Source organism: Eptatretus burgeri, chromosome 15 (genome assembly GCF_056783735.1).
Source record: "Eptatretus burgeri isolate ZD-2024b chromosome 15, Ebu_testis_v1, whole genome shotgun sequence".
Lineage (NCBI taxonomy): Eukaryota > Metazoa > Chordata > Myxini > Myxiniformes > Myxinidae > Eptatretus > Eptatretus burgeri.
Genome location: NC_140975.1, coordinates 56,214,054 through 56,230,814, shown reverse-complemented (window position 1 = coordinate 56,230,814; position 16,761 = coordinate 56,214,054). Strand labels below are relative to the sequence as shown.

Below are 16,761 nucleotides of genomic sequence, written 5' to 3'. Positions count from 1 at the left end.
TTCAGGTAGTACACACAGAGTTCAGTTCAGGGAGCTGTGCTGTAGCAGAAATCTCATTAATCTCAGAAAATATACACAGGACATAATTGCATACCATATAAAGCTACTTGTAATAATTATGAATGACAAAAGTACGAGATGATTAATAGTAATGAAAGAATGAGTCAATAAGGCTCTGCTGTTGTGTGGGCTTGCAGCTTAAACTGTGTCGATTGGCACCTGTTATCCCCTGCTCCGGAGTCGCTGTTTGAAAGTGCAGCAAATCTGCAAGGTCGCTTTCAGGGTGACCCTTCATATGAGTACCAGCAGGTGGTGAAGAATGCAACAGAGGATGAGGCAAGAAGCACACATAATCACACGGAATACATTACATTTCTGTTTTTGCGTTTTATTGGGGTGGAAATGGAGTCGAGGCTCATTGAAGAGCTAGACCACAGAACAAAATAGAGCAGAGCAGTCAGGTTACAGTGTAACGCAGGAAAACACACCAAACATCAGGGTAGAGTGGTTTTGAAGAAGAATGGGCGACGAGAAGAATGAAAGACAAAGGAGAGGGGGAGGAAGGCATGTGGGGTGATCAAGCTGGGTACAAGTTCAAGTCCAAGAACTAGAGGCTGAAAGAACAGGCAGGGAAAACCAGGGGTGAAGTAGATGATGAACCAAAAAAAAAAAATGGGAAAGGAGGGTGGAGGAAGAGGGGAGAAACACAATAACCTGGAAAGGAAGGGGTGTGCTTGGAGAGGGTTCATGTAGAAAGGATATAAGATCACAGATGGGGGGGGTGGGGGTGACCTGAAGAGGATGTGAATCGTGTCTCAGAGGGAAGAGTGGGATTGAACAGACAGGGGCAGTTAGATCGACCGTTGGGAGTAAAGAGGAACAAATCAGTAAAGGTATGCAGTGACACTGGATTTTTGGAGTTTCACCAAAAGTGGGATATTGACAGACCACGAGCTCCCAACAGAAACCCGGGGAAAGAGAGAGAGAGAGGGGAGGAAGGAAAAACACTGAAATGCCAGGGGGTGCAAGACCAGAAAATATGCTATTAAATTCATATAACCCCAAACGTGTCTGTAATGTGCAGTAACAGGTTCAGAAATTCAACTTCGTCATGGGGGATTCCAAAGATTAAATCGTATGATATAGATTCCAATGATGACCCTGTATGATATAAATTTTATTGATTAACGTGTATGATATAGATTTTATTGATTACCGTGTATGATATAGATTTCATTGACTATCCTGTATGATATAGATTTTAATGATTACACTGTATGACATAGATTTTATTAATTACCCTGTATGATGTAGATTTTATTGATTATCCTGTATGATATCGATTTTATTGATTACCCTGTATGATGTAGATTTTATTGATCACACTGTATGATATAGATTTTATGATTACCCTGTCTGATATCGATTTTTTTGATTACCCTATATGATATCGATTTTATGAATTACCCTGTATGACAGATTTTATTGATTACCCTGTATGATATCGATTTTATTGATTACCCTGCATGATGTAGATTTTATTGATTACACTGTATGATGTCGATTTTATTGATTATCCTGCATGCTATAGATTTTATTGATTACATTGCATGATGTAGATTTTATTGATTATCCTGTATGATGTAGATTTTATTGATTACACTGTATGATGTCGATTTTATTGATTATCCTGCATGCTATAGATTTTATTGATTACATTGCATGATGTAGATTTTATTGATTATCCTGTATGATGTAGATTTTATTGATGACCCTGTATGATATCGATTTTATTGATTACCCTGTATGATGTCGATTTTATTGATTATCCTGCATGATATAGATTTTATTGATTATATTGCATGATGTAGATTTTATTGATTACCTTGTATGATGTAGATTTTATTGATTACCGTGTATGATGTAGATTTTATTGATTACACTGTATGATATAGATTTTATGATTACCCTGTATGACATAGATTTTATTGATTACCCTGTATGATGTTGATTTTATTGATTACCCTGTATGATATCACTTTTATTGATTACAATGTATGATTAGATTTTATTGATTATCCTGCATGATATATATTTTATTGATAACACTGTATGATATATATTTTGATGATTACACTCTATGATGTAGATTTTATTGATTATCCTGTATGACATAGATTTTATTGATTACCCTGTATGACATAGATTTTATTGATTATCCTGTATGATGTAGATTTTAATGATTATCCTGTATGGTATAGATTTTATTGATTACAGTGTATGATGTAAATTTTAATGATGACCTGGTATGATATAGATTTTATTGATTATATTGCATGATGTAGATTTTATTGATTAATTATCCTGTCTGATATAGATTTTATTGATTACACTGTATGATGTAGATTTTACTGATTATCCTGTCTGATATAGATTTTATTGATTACACTGTATGATGTAGATTTTATTGATTATCCTGTATGATGTAGATTTTATTGATTACCTTGTATGATGTAGATTTTATTGATTACACTGTATGCTGTAGATTTTATTGATTATCCTGTATGATGTAGATTTTATTGATTACCTTGTACGATGTAGATTTTATTGATTACACTGTATGATGTAGATTTTATTGATTACCCTGTATGATATAGATTTTATTTATTACCCTGTATGATGTAGATTTTATTGATTACACTGTATGATATAGATTTTATTGATTACCCTGTATGATGTAGATTTTATTGATTACACTGTATGACATAGATTTTATTGATTACACTGTATGACATAGATTTTATTGATTACCCTGAATGATGTAGATTTTATTGATTACACTGTATGATATAGATTTTATTGATCACCCTGTATGATGTAGATTTTATTGATTACACTGTATGACATAGATTTTATTGATTACCTTGTATGATGTAGATTTTATTGATTACCCTGTATGATGTAGATTTTATTGATTACCCTGTATGATGTAGATTTTATTGATCACCCTGTATGATGTAGATTTTATTGATTACACTGTATGACATAGATTTTATTGATTACCTTGTATGATGTAGATTTTATTGATTACACTGTATGATATAGATTTTATTGATTACACTGTATGATGTAGATTTTATTGATTATCCTGTATGATGTAGATTTTATTGATTACCTTGTATGATGTAGATTTTATTGATTACACTGTATGCTGTAGATTTTATTGATTATCCTGTATGATGTAGATTTTATTGATTACCTTGTACGATGTAGATTTTATTGATTACACTGTATGATGTAGATTTTATTGATTACCCTGTATGATATAGATTTTATTTATTACCCTGTATGATGTAGATTTTATTGATTACACTGTATGATATAGATTTTATTGATTACCCTGTATGATGTAGATTTTATTGATTACACTGTATGACATAGATTTTATTGATTACACTGTATGACATAGATTTTATTGATTACCCTGAATGATGTAGATTTTATTGATTACACTGTATGACATAGATTTTATTGATTACCTTGTATGATGTAGATTTTATTGATTACCCTGTATGATGTAGATTTTATTGATTACCCTGTATGATGTAGATTTTATTGATCACCCTGTATGATGTAGATTTTATTGATTACACTGTATGACATAGATTTTATTGATTACCTTGTATGATGTAGATTTTATTGATTACACTGTATGATATAGATTTTATTGATTATCCTGTATGATGTAGATTTTATTGATTACACTGTATGACATAGATTTTATTGATTACCCTGTATGATGTAGATTTTATTGATTACACTGTATGATGTAGATTTTATTGATTACCCGGTATGATATAGATTTTATTGATTACCTTGAATGATATAGATTTTACTGGTTACCCTGTATGATATACATTCCAATAATTACCTTGTATGACATAGATTCCATGATATAGATTCCAATTATGAAATACAGTGGTGTGACAATACAATAAATGTGAGTTGGAGGGAGGTGAAAAAGTGTTTCCCAGAACCAATAAGGAATGGTTCTGTGACAGCGAAACTCGGCACAGATATTTGTCCTTTTTAAATCAAACAATCACGAAGGAAAATATGTCCCACTCATTCCCCAGTGTTTCATTGACTTTCCTGTATACATCGGATAATGTAGTCAAGTTTTTTTTGCTCTGAAATCTTGAACGGGATTTTTTTTTGCCACTGCATTTGTATACTTCCTAATTTCTTGACAATTTATGTGGTCTGTAGGATGTAAAAATCAAAGAGGAGATACGACTCGCAGTTGTCGTGGCTATAATTGATGAGGAGGTGGCTGTGGCACCACGTGGTGCTTTCATTAAAACTCCCACTGGTCAAGTGATCAAAAATCGCAGCTTTGAAGGTATCTGCAATTTTACCTCATTAGGCCTGCAATTTTACCTAGTTTTATATAATTCAATTATATCGTTATAAATTGCTTATTCAGATAAATCCCTCTGTTTTATGAAATGTTTTGTCTGTTGCAATATCCTAGCACTTGCAAGGTTACATGACTGCTGCCACACTGTTCAGACCATTTAGCCTGTTTGTAAAGTTTGTAAAATCATTCAAAGGTAGACTTTTATAAATGACTCGGTGACCAGTGAACCCGTTGGGTCCCCGTTGTGACAGCAGTTGATGAAAAAACATCATTTCAAGAAGAAAAAATGATAGCTCCAGCGAACTATACCGCTGAGGTTGTTTGCATTGATAAAATTCTCCCGAAGAGTACTTCACTGAATCGGGAATTTTTTTTTTTTTTTTTTTTTTTTTTTTTTTGTATACCTTGGTCGAGGCTCGTATGAGAGCTAACACACAACTCACAGCAAGGAGGCATGAGACAAGAGGGGCGGGAGTGGAAGGGACAAAACATTGGGGAACAGACACAGGTGAACTGTGGAAGGGAGAGGGATGGGGATGGGACGGGGAACATGGCGAGGGGAAGATGGACATTAAAGGGACTTTCAGGAAGGAAAGCAGGAGAATTGAAGGAAGTGGGCTTGGGTGGATTATCGGGGGTAGAAAAGATCGAGGATTTGGATGGGGGAAGATAAGAGGTGGTGGTGAACAGCTGTTTTGAAAGCCTGGAGGGAAGAATGGGAAAGAATAGAGTGAGGAAGTTTATTCCAAAGGCGGGAAAAAAGAGGAATGAAAGAGTGAAGATGAGCAGTGATTCGTGATTTTGGTAGTTTTACCAGAAGGGGGTTGTTGGCGGACCTTGAGCGCCCTGTGGAAATGTGGTTGGGACAAATCACAGAGAGAGCAGGGGGGGGCAAGGCTGGAGAGGAGTCGGTAGAAGACAGAAAGACCACCGAAGTCGAGAAGTCGAGAAAGGTGGGAGGCAGGATTGATTTTTTAATAATTTTTTCGTTTGCATTGATCAAATTCTCCCGAAGACTACTTGACTCAATCGGGAATTGATTTTTTAATAATTTTTTCGTTGCCTGATTTTAACAAAACTTGATACTACACACCGCAGGAGAATGGTGAGTAAGTTGGGCCAAAAACTTTTGCGCTATTGTGTACCATTTTGGCTGTATTTCGGGAACATACATACATACATACATACATACATACATACATACATACATACATACATACATACATACAGACGAGCCTGGTGTTGGCGCAGTGGTTTGGGCAGCGGCTTGGGATCCAAAAGGTCCTGAGTTCAAGCCCCGTTGGGCCACTGAATTAATACACCAGGGGTTTGACTCAGCCTGTCATCCTTCCGAGGTCGGCGAAATGAGTACCAGTATACTGGGCCGGTGTATACCCTGGTTAAAATAGGTGTACCATATCCCTGTGTCGTAAGAGGCGACCAGGGTTGCATCAGGAAGGGCATCCGGCGTAAAACATGTGCCAAATCACAATGCGGATCATACCGATGATCCGCTGTGGCGACCCCGAACGGGAGCAGCCGAAAGAAGAAGAAGAAGACATACATACATACAGACATACATGATGAGAGTTTTAGTAATATATAGATAGAAGATAGATAGATAGATAGATAGATAGATAGATAATGTCAAAGTAGAGGTTGTATGTAACTAAACCAGGGGAGAAGAGAACTTTTGGAGTTGCAGGTTATTTTGGGAGCCAACGGCCATCCATTAAGGAGAAGGTGTCTCATAAAAAAACATCCATCCAGATTGGACCGGTGTGTGGCAACTGAGGCAGCTGAGAAGGGTAGTGGAACCCTTGATGTGAGGTGGATGAGCTAATATTAGCCAATCAGCAACCATCAAAAGGGGGATGAGCTAGTATATAGCCAACGACAACTACAAAACTCCACCCGCAGGGAAGAGGGTGGGTATTGCACAGTGTCGCTGAAGCTGTGGATGGCATGTCCCTTGTTCGGTGGATGACACTGCAGTCCAATTCTTCCCCAACTACTCTTGTACCAATTTGATGGTGTAAGTGGGTACTGATATTTGCCCTGCGCTCGCGAAGCGAAAAGCAGTGTTAAACAATCATTTACGTCCGTGTGCCATAAACACGTATGTGTATATGTAGGTGTCTGCATTTTAAAAATTCATTTTCTCAGCAACTGTTAGTCTGATTGAAAAAAAAATTTCCAAATAGGTGCGCCTCCTCATTTGTAATTTTTATTCATAATTATGACGTCATAGGTCACGTGGTACAGGCACCATCTTGGGAAATCGAAAAACTTTGCACCTCCATATTTGTGAAACCGCTCCATAGAAAATATTGAAACATGGCTCATCGTCAAGTACTCCCCATGCGGAATAAAACTTGTTAATGATGATGTCATCAGTGCCTTCTTTATGATGTCATAATTCGAGAAGTGCAACGCTTGATCCGGTCAGTATGAAAATTTTTTTATCTGCAGTTGTTGGTCCTATTGACATGAAATTTTCCACATAGGTGGGCTTTCTCCTGTATAATTTTTTAGTCCTAATTATGATGTCATAGGTCACTTGATGTGGTGCAGGCACCCTCTTGGGAAAACCGAAAAACTTTGCACTTCTATGTCTCTGAAACTACTCCATGGAAAAAAAAGAAGTACACATGGCTCATTGTCAAGTCCTCCCCATGGGGAATAATATATCTATCTATAATTCCAGCAATCTCTGTGTGTGTGTGTCTGTCTGTTTGTCTGTCTGTTTGTGTGTCTGCGACCGCCGTTTCTCAATGACCGCCGGTCCGATCTCATTGAAACTTGCCAGGAATATTGCCGGGGACCCGCAGATGTGCCTTTTCGAGGTTTGATATCGATCGGACGAGCGGTTCCCAAGTTATGGCCATTTTATTGCTTTTTCAGTGTTGAAAAGGTGTATATATGGCAGCTGAAGGTGTCGTTCCACCTTCTCATGCCATTTTTTCCCCAAATTATTAATAACCAGACGACCACCGGTCCAATCGGATTGAAACTTGCCAGGAATATTGCCGGGCCCCCGCGGATGTGCCTTTTCAAGGTTTGATATAATCGGACGAGCGGTTCCCAAGTTACGGCCATGTATCTGTGAACCAATGACAGGACACGGTGCTATGACATCACGAATGACGTCACAATTAATGTTTATTTAATTATTTCTTTTGAAGGATTGACGTCACAATTCTTCTTCTTCATTTGGTATGACGTCACAATCAACACTGGGGACCTGGGTATGTGCCTTTTCAAAGTTTGATATCATTCTTCCTCATCCATTTCAGCTGTTTCCCAAGTGTCTCCCAAGGTTTGAAAGCTGTTCTTTCCCATGGTTTGAATTAATTAATTAATCCCAAGATTTGAATTTTCCCAAGGGAAACAGCTGTTTCCCAAGGGTTTGAAAGCTGTTTTTCCCAAGGTCGGAATTAATCGTTGTGCTTGGTAGACATTTGTGAATACATTTACAGAGAGAGGGGTGAGAGAAGAGGGGGGAGAGAGGATTTGGAGAGAGGGGCGAGAGAGGAGATGAGAGGGGGGGCAAGAGAGGGGAGGGAGAGAGGAGGAGGGACAGAGGAGGGGAGAGAGGAGAGCGGAGAGACCGTGGAGAGAGGGGGCGAGAGAGAGAGGAGGAGGGAGAGAGGAGGGGTGAGAGGGGGTGAGGGGGGTGGCAAGAGAGGTGAGGGAGAGAGAAGGGCGAGAGGAGGGGGGAGAGAGAAGGGCGAGGGGGGCAAGAGAGGGGCGAGAGGAGGGGGAGAGAGAAGGGCGAGAGAGGAGGTGAGAGGGGGGCAAGAGAAGGGAGAGAGGAGGGGGAGAGAGAAGGGCGAGAGAGGGGTGAGAGGGAGGCAAGAGAGGAGAGGGAGAGAGGAGGGGGAGAGAGAAGGGCAAGGGAGGGGGTGAGAGGGGGGGGAAGAAAAGGGAGAGAGGAGGGGGAGAGAGAAGGGCGAGAGAGGAGGGGTGAGAGAGGAGGGGTGAGAGAGGAGGGTGGAGAGAGGAGGGGGAGAGAGGGGCGAGAGAGGGGCGTCACAATTCTTCTTCTTCGTTTGATATGACGTCACAATTGATGCTGGGGACCTGATACTGCAGGCACGAAGCTGCATATACTGGCACGCACCTACGGGCACGCCCCTACGGGCCCGCACTAGTATTCATGATGATGTCATCGGTGCCTTCAATATGACTTCATAATTCGACAAGTCCAACGCTTGATCCAATCAGTTTGAAAAAAATATTTCTCTGCAATTGTTGAAACCACTAACCGAGCAATGCAAAACTTTAACTAATTGATCAACTACCCATGTGAAATATAGTTTGATAAAAGTGACATCATCGGTCACTGGTCTGGCACCATATTGGTTAAAAGAAAAAAAAAAAAAACCAATGTCACCCGCAGGGTGCCAAAACGTAACCACGTGTAACTTCTTTAAGGTCACACTGATGTGAACAGAGCTGCTATCCACCAGGAGCGACTCCTTGAGGAATATCTGCCTACGAGAGATTCCGATGAGAATTGTTCTGCAGAGTAACCATGGAAAATATGTGTTTGCCTCATAACGTCACCAAATGACGTCATAATGTCTCAAGCTTGACATATCTAGAAAGCACTCATCGAGCTGTTCAATTTGAGGTACTACACGATATGGTTCCTAAAACTTGAAAATTTGACCTTGGGGTCAAATATGTTTGACCTCAGGCGCTAACCATGAAGGTCAAGGCCAATCGCCACCAAAAACTAATCAGCTGAGCACCAGATCATATACTACATTCCCATAAAGTTTTGAGACGATTCGATTAAAATTACTCAAAAAATAAGGGTTTCGTCGACTCCCCTGATTTGCGACAAAGTGACCTTGACCTTTGACCTTGACCTTCAAAATTTTATGCGCTGAAAGGGACCTCTATAGGCCTCTGATATGCGAAGTTACAAAAATTTCCAATGATAACTGTGCTCTGCAGAGTGATTTATACGTGATTACAGACAAAAAAAAATACATATGAAGGTCAAGGCCAATCGCCACCAAAAATTAATCAGCTGAGCGCCAGACCATGAACTATATTCCCATGAAGTTTGAAGACGATCCGATCAAAATTACTCAAAAAATAAGGGTTTCGTCGACTCCCCTGATTTGCGACAAAGTGACCTTGACCTTGGACCTTGACCTTCAAAATTTTGTGCGCTGACAGGGACCTCTATAAGCCTCTGATATGCGAAGTTACAAAAATTTCCAATGATAACTGTGCTGTGCAGAATTTTTTATACGTGATTACAAACAAAAACAATAAAAAACATACAAGCTGACTAACATATCTTGCAAAAACTTCGTTTTGGCAAGATAAAAACCCTTAAAAAAACAGAAGAGTTGGCTCCCAAGTCCTTCTCAAGACTGCACAGGGTAAGTATTCTATGAATACCATCTTGTTGTTGTGAGTGCTTATTTTTAAGAAAAAAAAAAGAACGAAAAAGTATCGTCCTCAAAGAATGGTATATTGGATCTTCTCTTCCATGGCAAACATTTAGATTATTTTCTTCGTGTTAGATAAACATTGACGTTATTTGAGTTAGTTTCAAAGGGCAACGTTAGTCTCTTGCTTGGTGAACGTCTGTTTAGACACATGGATATCCTTCCTTTTGTATCTTCTTCTCTATAAAGAGCCCATATATTTATTACATACAAGAATTTAAGGAATTTTGACCCCTCACCAACTCCTTTTTCACACTCATGCACCATACTTGCCTCTTCCCTTTCCTCATCATCTCAAATTCTCTCTCTCTCTCTCTCTCTCTCTCTCTCTCTCTCTCTCTCTCTCTCTCTCTCTCTCTCTCTCTCTCTCTCTCTCTCTCTCTCTCTCTCTCTCTCTCTCTCTCTCTCTCTCTCTCTCTCTCTCTCTCTCTCTCTCTCTCTCTCTCTCTCTCTCTCTCTCTCTCTCTCTCTCTCTCTCTCTCTCTCTCTCTCTCCCCCCTCCCTCCTGGTGCTGTTATCTATTTTAACCCCCCTTCCCCTCTGGCTCTGTTCCACCCTCGATGTGCAGGTAGTAAAGATAGGACTCCAACTGCAGTTATTTGTCTTTCGCTGATCCGCATTTCAATGACACACAAATATTCCAAGATATTGCTTCTTCCATGTGTTATCACAATTTCATTATTGACATTTCTGAACCACCAACTAAACCCACACTCTGGGACCACAATAACCCCCCCCTCCCTCCACTACCACCCACCCATCCAATGTGAAGCAAGCCTCAAGGTTATGCAATGTGGTGTTAATGTCTTTATGATTCTGTATTCACCTTCAAGCTGGAACCCTTCAAACAGGCAATAAAACAAGTATATTCTACTGACAGGGTTGTGCAGAGGAAGCACATTTACCTTTCAGCTGTCTCGTCTAGTTTGTATTCCTGAACGGATGATATTATGCTGGATTGGTGCTTCACAGGCAGGGCGTTACAGACACAAGTACACCATTCCTCAGAAAGATGTTAAGCCAGGTGTCCTGTCTGCTCGTATTTAGTTGATGGACGTTAAAGATCCCAAGGATAAATCCACGTAGAGTAGGCGAATTGTCATCGGCATCCTGAACAAATTCCAAATTCCTGCCATAAACTGTGGGCAACGAATAGGCTGGGATTCTCTGACATCCTTTCGTAGCAGGTTACCTCAGACACTATAAACGAATTGACGTTCCAAGGTGTTCGCACTTCACATGAATGGCTGTCTTCAGCTTTGAAGGCAACCGTAACATAAAAGAAGCATAATATAATAGTAAGAGCATTTTGCTAAATGTATCGACAACGATCTTAAAAAGCCATTTAGAATATCCAATGTTGAAATCTACTGCAGTAATTAGGCAAAAACCTCAATATAATTGGTTGCCCTTCATTTGCAATAAAGAACATACGAGATAAATGCGATCTACCGAGTATATTTGTTTATGGTGTAGAAGCTGCTTCCCAGACAGCAACCGCAGTGTGAGATAGCGAGTCATGTAACCTGGTGTCAATGGAATTTCCAAAACGACTAGACTGGACAACTTGCTGTCCACAGTATAATCAGGAATTTGGAATTTGTTCAAGGTGCTTGCGATAGCTCACTAACTCTTCATGAACGATACCATGGGTGGGATCTTCACTGTCCACCAACTAATCCCGGCCGACGGGGTTTCCAGATTAACATCCATGCAAGGGACACATTGACGAATCACGCTGCCTGTGAAGCACTGGGATGACAGTTAGTTTATAACTGCATCGAGATTCGAACCCAGGCTAGACAGCTTGGAGGCGAGTGTACATAGCTCCAGGCTATTCTGGCAGCCGACAGATTAAATAAACAGGACAGGAGAAAATATTACATCAAAATAATAATTACAACACGAATTTCTGGAGAAAGTTCCAACCCTATGAATGTTATGACAGCATATGTTACTCAAGCTGCCATGTCAGATGGGAAACACAGGTTTTTGGTTGTGATGCTGGCGAGGAGGCAAGATCGTGTGGCCTACCGATCCCAGTGTATTCTTCTCTGCTTGAACATCTCTATCCCTCTCACTCCCTCATCTGAGCCAACCAAATCCCATCACACATACACCAATTACACTACACAACAAGTGCAGTTCCAAATCCATGGACATTGTGACACCTGACATCCCATAGGTAGCCTTAATGCGAGGAGTACAGTAATTCAGGTTGCGTCCGATGATACTACTGTAGAACCGCCGATCATATCCAAACCCTACAAGTCGATTTTGGTGCACGTGGAATCGCATATATAACAAGAAAAAGAACAATCAGAGATTGCAGACCCTCACCAAGACTTCTTTTGAGTGGTGTATTTTTATAGGTTTTAGGGTAAACTCAATTTAGCTGCTAACCATGTGGCCTATGATGTCATATGTGTGAACCTTTTGGTCCTCATGGACAGGCGGTCATACTTGTAAAGTTTTGCCTCGATTTGTTCAGCCACTTAAGTGAAGAAGATTTTTGAAAGTTAAAAAAAAAAACACATCAATATAGCTGCCAAATAACATGACTGATAATGTAATGAATTTTTTTCTGTCTACCATTTTATCCCTACATGACCCTCAAAAATTTTCATACTGATTGGATGTGGCATTCTACAATGCAATTATGACATCATAACGAGGGCATCTATTATGTCATAAAATCACACTCATTCCCCATGAGAAGTACTTGCTCCATGCTTAGTTTCAATTTTTTCCTTGGTGCGGTTTTAGATACAGAGCTCCAAAGTTTTTTCGTTTTTCCAATATGGCTGACACACCACGTAACTCTTCTTCTTCTTCTTCTACATCTTCTTCTTCTTCTTTCGGCTGCTCCCGTTAGGGGTCGCCACAGCGGATCATCCGTATGATCCGCATCGTGATTTGGCACATGTTTTACGCCGGATGCCCTTCCTGACGCAACCTTGGTCGCCACTTACGACACAGGGATATGGTACACCTATTTTAACCGGGGTATACACCAGCCAAGTATACTGGTACTCATTTCGCCGACCTCGGAAGGATGACGGGCTGAGTCAACCCCCTGGTGTATTAATTCAGTGGCCCAACGGGGCTTGAACTCAGGACACCACGTAACTATGACGTCATAATTATCAATAAAACATTCGACATGACTAGTCGCACCAATGGTGAAAATTTCATCTCAATCTGACAAGCGTTTGTGGAGAAAAACATGAAAGTTCTGTGTGGACAAACAGACAGACAGAGAAACAGACAAACAAATGGACCCAAATGCAATACCCTCTCCTTTGGTGGGGGTAACTTGAATGGCACTTGTTAGAGTGCATACCCTCACTCCGCAATGTCTGATCCTGTGGAACATATTGGGTCTAATAATTTTTTGAAATATGCTATATATCGTTTTAGCCCTGTCTCTCAATGATGAAGAATCACTTTTAAAATTCCAGTATCTGGATCCGAATCTTCACCAAAATCGAACCAGTTCTTACTTGTTACACACCCAACCTGTACACCAAGTTTCGGCCGAATCCGTCCACAACTTTTTGAGATATCCTGCACACAAACAAGAAGAAGACATCATTCAGAGCACAACACTTGCAATATCCATTCAACAAATTTGACATCAAAAATATTTGGTGGTTGAATTCAATGATCAAATATGCAACTCCTCTTCAAATTTCAAGTCAATCGGATGAAAATTGAGGATTTTAGAAATACCGCCTTCGTTGTTGACTGTTGGCCTATGCTGTCTTTTTGATCCATGTTGTCCTCAAAATAATTGGTTGGTTGAATTCAGTGACGTGAAATATAAATCCTCTTCAAATTTCAAGTCAATCGGATGAAAATTGAGAATTTTTTAAATACCACCTTCATTGTTGACCTTTGGCCTATGTTGACCTTTTGGTCCATGTTGACCTCAAAAATAATTGGCTAGTTGAATTTAGTGTCCTGAAATATAAATCCTCTTTAAATTTCAAGTCAATCGGATGAAAATTGAGGATTTTAGAAATCTCACCGAAGTTGTTAACCTTGGGCCGATGTTGACCTTTTGACGTCAAAAACAATGGGCTTCTTCCTCACGACCAACTCTACCATGTGTTCAAGTTTCGTGAAGATTGGTTGAAAATTGTGACCTGTAGGTGATAAACAGACAAACAGCCAGACTACACAACACAACACACACAGAATAACAAGAAAAAGACATTGTGCAGGGCACAACACTTGCAAAATCCACCCCCTCTCCAAAGGTTGCCATGGATACATCAAATTGTCCATTTCATTAAGATTATAATTCACAATCTTAATCAAAGTTCAGGTCAATCGGATGAAAATTGATTATTTTTCATGTTGAAATTGATGATTTTGGATGCTTGACCTTGAGGTGACCTTTGACCTTTTGACATCAAATCGTTGGTTTCCAAATTCAGTGATTCACTATGCAGATCCTGTTCAACTTTCAAGTTAATTGGACGTAAATTGACGATTTTTCAGTTGATAATTGATGATATTAGAAGTTTGACCTTAAGTTGACAATTGACCTGTTGATCTCAAAAATAGTTGGTTTCCCAATTCAGTGATGCACTCTGCAATTGCTGTTTAATTTTCAAGTCAACGAATGAAAATTGACCATTTATAAATAAAAATTGATGATTTTAGAAATTCGACCTTGAGTTGTCCTTTGACCTTTTGACCTCAAAAATACTTGGTTTCCCAATCCAGTGACGCAATACGCAAATCTTGTTCAAACTTCAAGTCAATCGGATGAAAAATGACGATTTTAGACATTTGACCTCAAGATGACCCTTGACCTCAAAATCATAAGACTTCTTAGTTGAGACGACCTCTACAACAAGGTAAAGTTTCATGACGATCGGTTTAGAATTGTGACCTGTAGGTGATAAACAGACAGACAAACAGACAGACAAACAAACAGAGAGAATAACAAAATCGACTGACCAATATACTTGAAAAATCTTCGATTTTGCAAGTAACAAACAGATGGGCAGACAGCGTGAAAGCATAACCTCCTTCCAATTTCGCTGGCAGAGGTAGGTCACTTTGGGGACAATACACATGCGGTAGATCAATGTCGCTGTGATGTCAAGGGAAGTCCAGGCCAACAGAAATCACTGCAGCTGTTCCTTGCAAGCACCACGATTTGCAGATCCATTGGAAACATGCAGGCATATGGAGATTCAGCAAACCAAATGGCTCCCACTGACGTTGTGAGAATGAGAGGCTGATCTGTAGCCCTGGTAATGAAGCAAATGCAGAACTGGCAACAGAAGTCCAGCATGCTTTAGAGTGAGAAGGTTTTCGATGGTCGTAGTACAAACCAGCACCATCTCACTAAGACTTGTGTGCAAATATAGAAACGATTATGACAATGACAACAACACTAACGGCAGCCTTCGATCAAATTTTTGTATCCTCTAACCTTCAGAACATGTATTTATTCAGATCTGGAAAGCAATTAAATAACATCCTCTTAACGGAGGCTTTTGTCTTTCTTCACACGTGTTGCAGCCGAAAGGTTGATGAGGGCACATTTAGCCTAATTGGAAGTGCTTTTGCACCATCCTTGCAATGCACAACTCCCTGATGGTGAAGCTCGATGCACAGAAAAATACAACATTCGCAATGAGCTCATGCTGAGTTCGGTGCCCAGCATGGTTGCATTGGGTGTTCACCACGATGTTTTAGGAATGAGATCCTTGAATATCTATATTACGAGCAGGGGTACCCAGCGTTGCCCGGTGCTGTTTTATACACATGGTCGAGTCTCGTGGAAGAGAGAGTACATTGAATGGATCAGGGTGTAACAGACAAAAATTTATAAATTTTGTCCATTTTTAAAAAATCCAAGACATTTTTTATTTTTGTCTGAAACACTCCTGGCACTCACTGATGAACCTCTGAAAGTTTGACGAGGATCCATTTGGCCCATCTCTGAGAAAAATGGCAACACACCCCTGCCTCCTCCCATCCCAACCCCTTCCCTCCCTTCTCCCACCACACCCCTCCAGACTCCCACTCCACCCCTTCCCCTCCCTCTTCCCACAAAGGAATTTTTGCAGGGTGTATATTTGGAGAAGTTAGCTAAGGTGGTAACCCTTTTTCTACATCCTCTTCTTTCACCCTTGAGAGTTATGTCATTAGATAAGCAGTAACATTACCTTTAAATCGATGTACAGGTTGTGTTTGTATTATTTTTGGTTTTTTGAATAATTTTCTATTCACGTATTTGAGAGGTCACGTGACTCCCCCTTCGACGAAATTATTGATCGTTATAACGTCTTCATTAACAGTTATTTTTCACACCTGATACCATATTTGTGTCACTGCCAGTGAATAAAGTGGTTTTAACCACGTTTGGGAAAAAAGAAATGATTAAAATAAAACCCGCTTTTGATTCCTACAAACTTCTAACTTTCCATAGTGTCGTGTTAAAATCTGCCACCTAAGGGACAAATTCATCGATATGGCCGAAATAAGTCATGGTGTAGATGTTTATCATCGTCGCCATGTAATGAATCTGGAGTGTGTTCAGTTACCAAGTTTCTTGTGGAGCACTCGCCAAGTTGCTTACTAGCATTCAAGCAAGCACGCCATTCAAAACCGTTGAGAAGGAATGGCTGGCTTGGCGAGTGCTAGCTAGCTGCTCGGTAACTGGAAACAGTAGCACACCCATGGACATCTCGACAGCACACAGAACATACAAAACACTGACAAAGGACTTTTTTTTAGATCCTCATGGAGGATCTCTACTTACTCACGTCTTACTCACGTTATTGTTCTTCATCTTCTTCTTGTGGATTTTTTTGTTTCACAGCCTGCAGTTTTCATCGAAACTCA

The 16,761-nt window shown here is 39.9% G+C and overlaps 1 protein-coding gene across 2 annotated transcripts in view; it reads left to right on the top strand.

Moving 5' to 3' along the window:
• RSPH9 (radial spoke head component 9) overlaps positions 1-16,761 on the top strand; it is a 37,836-nt gene that overhangs the window by 7,659 nt on the left and 13,416 nt on the right. For both annotated transcript variants that reach the window (XM_085856100.1, XM_085856099.1), the window contains exons 2-3: positions 198-336; positions 4,270-4,402. In XM_085856100.1, the coding sequence (XP_085712226.1) occupies positions 198-336; positions 4,270-4,402 (272 nt within the window). The remainder of the gene's footprint in view (positions 1-197; positions 337-4,269; positions 4,403-16,761) is intronic.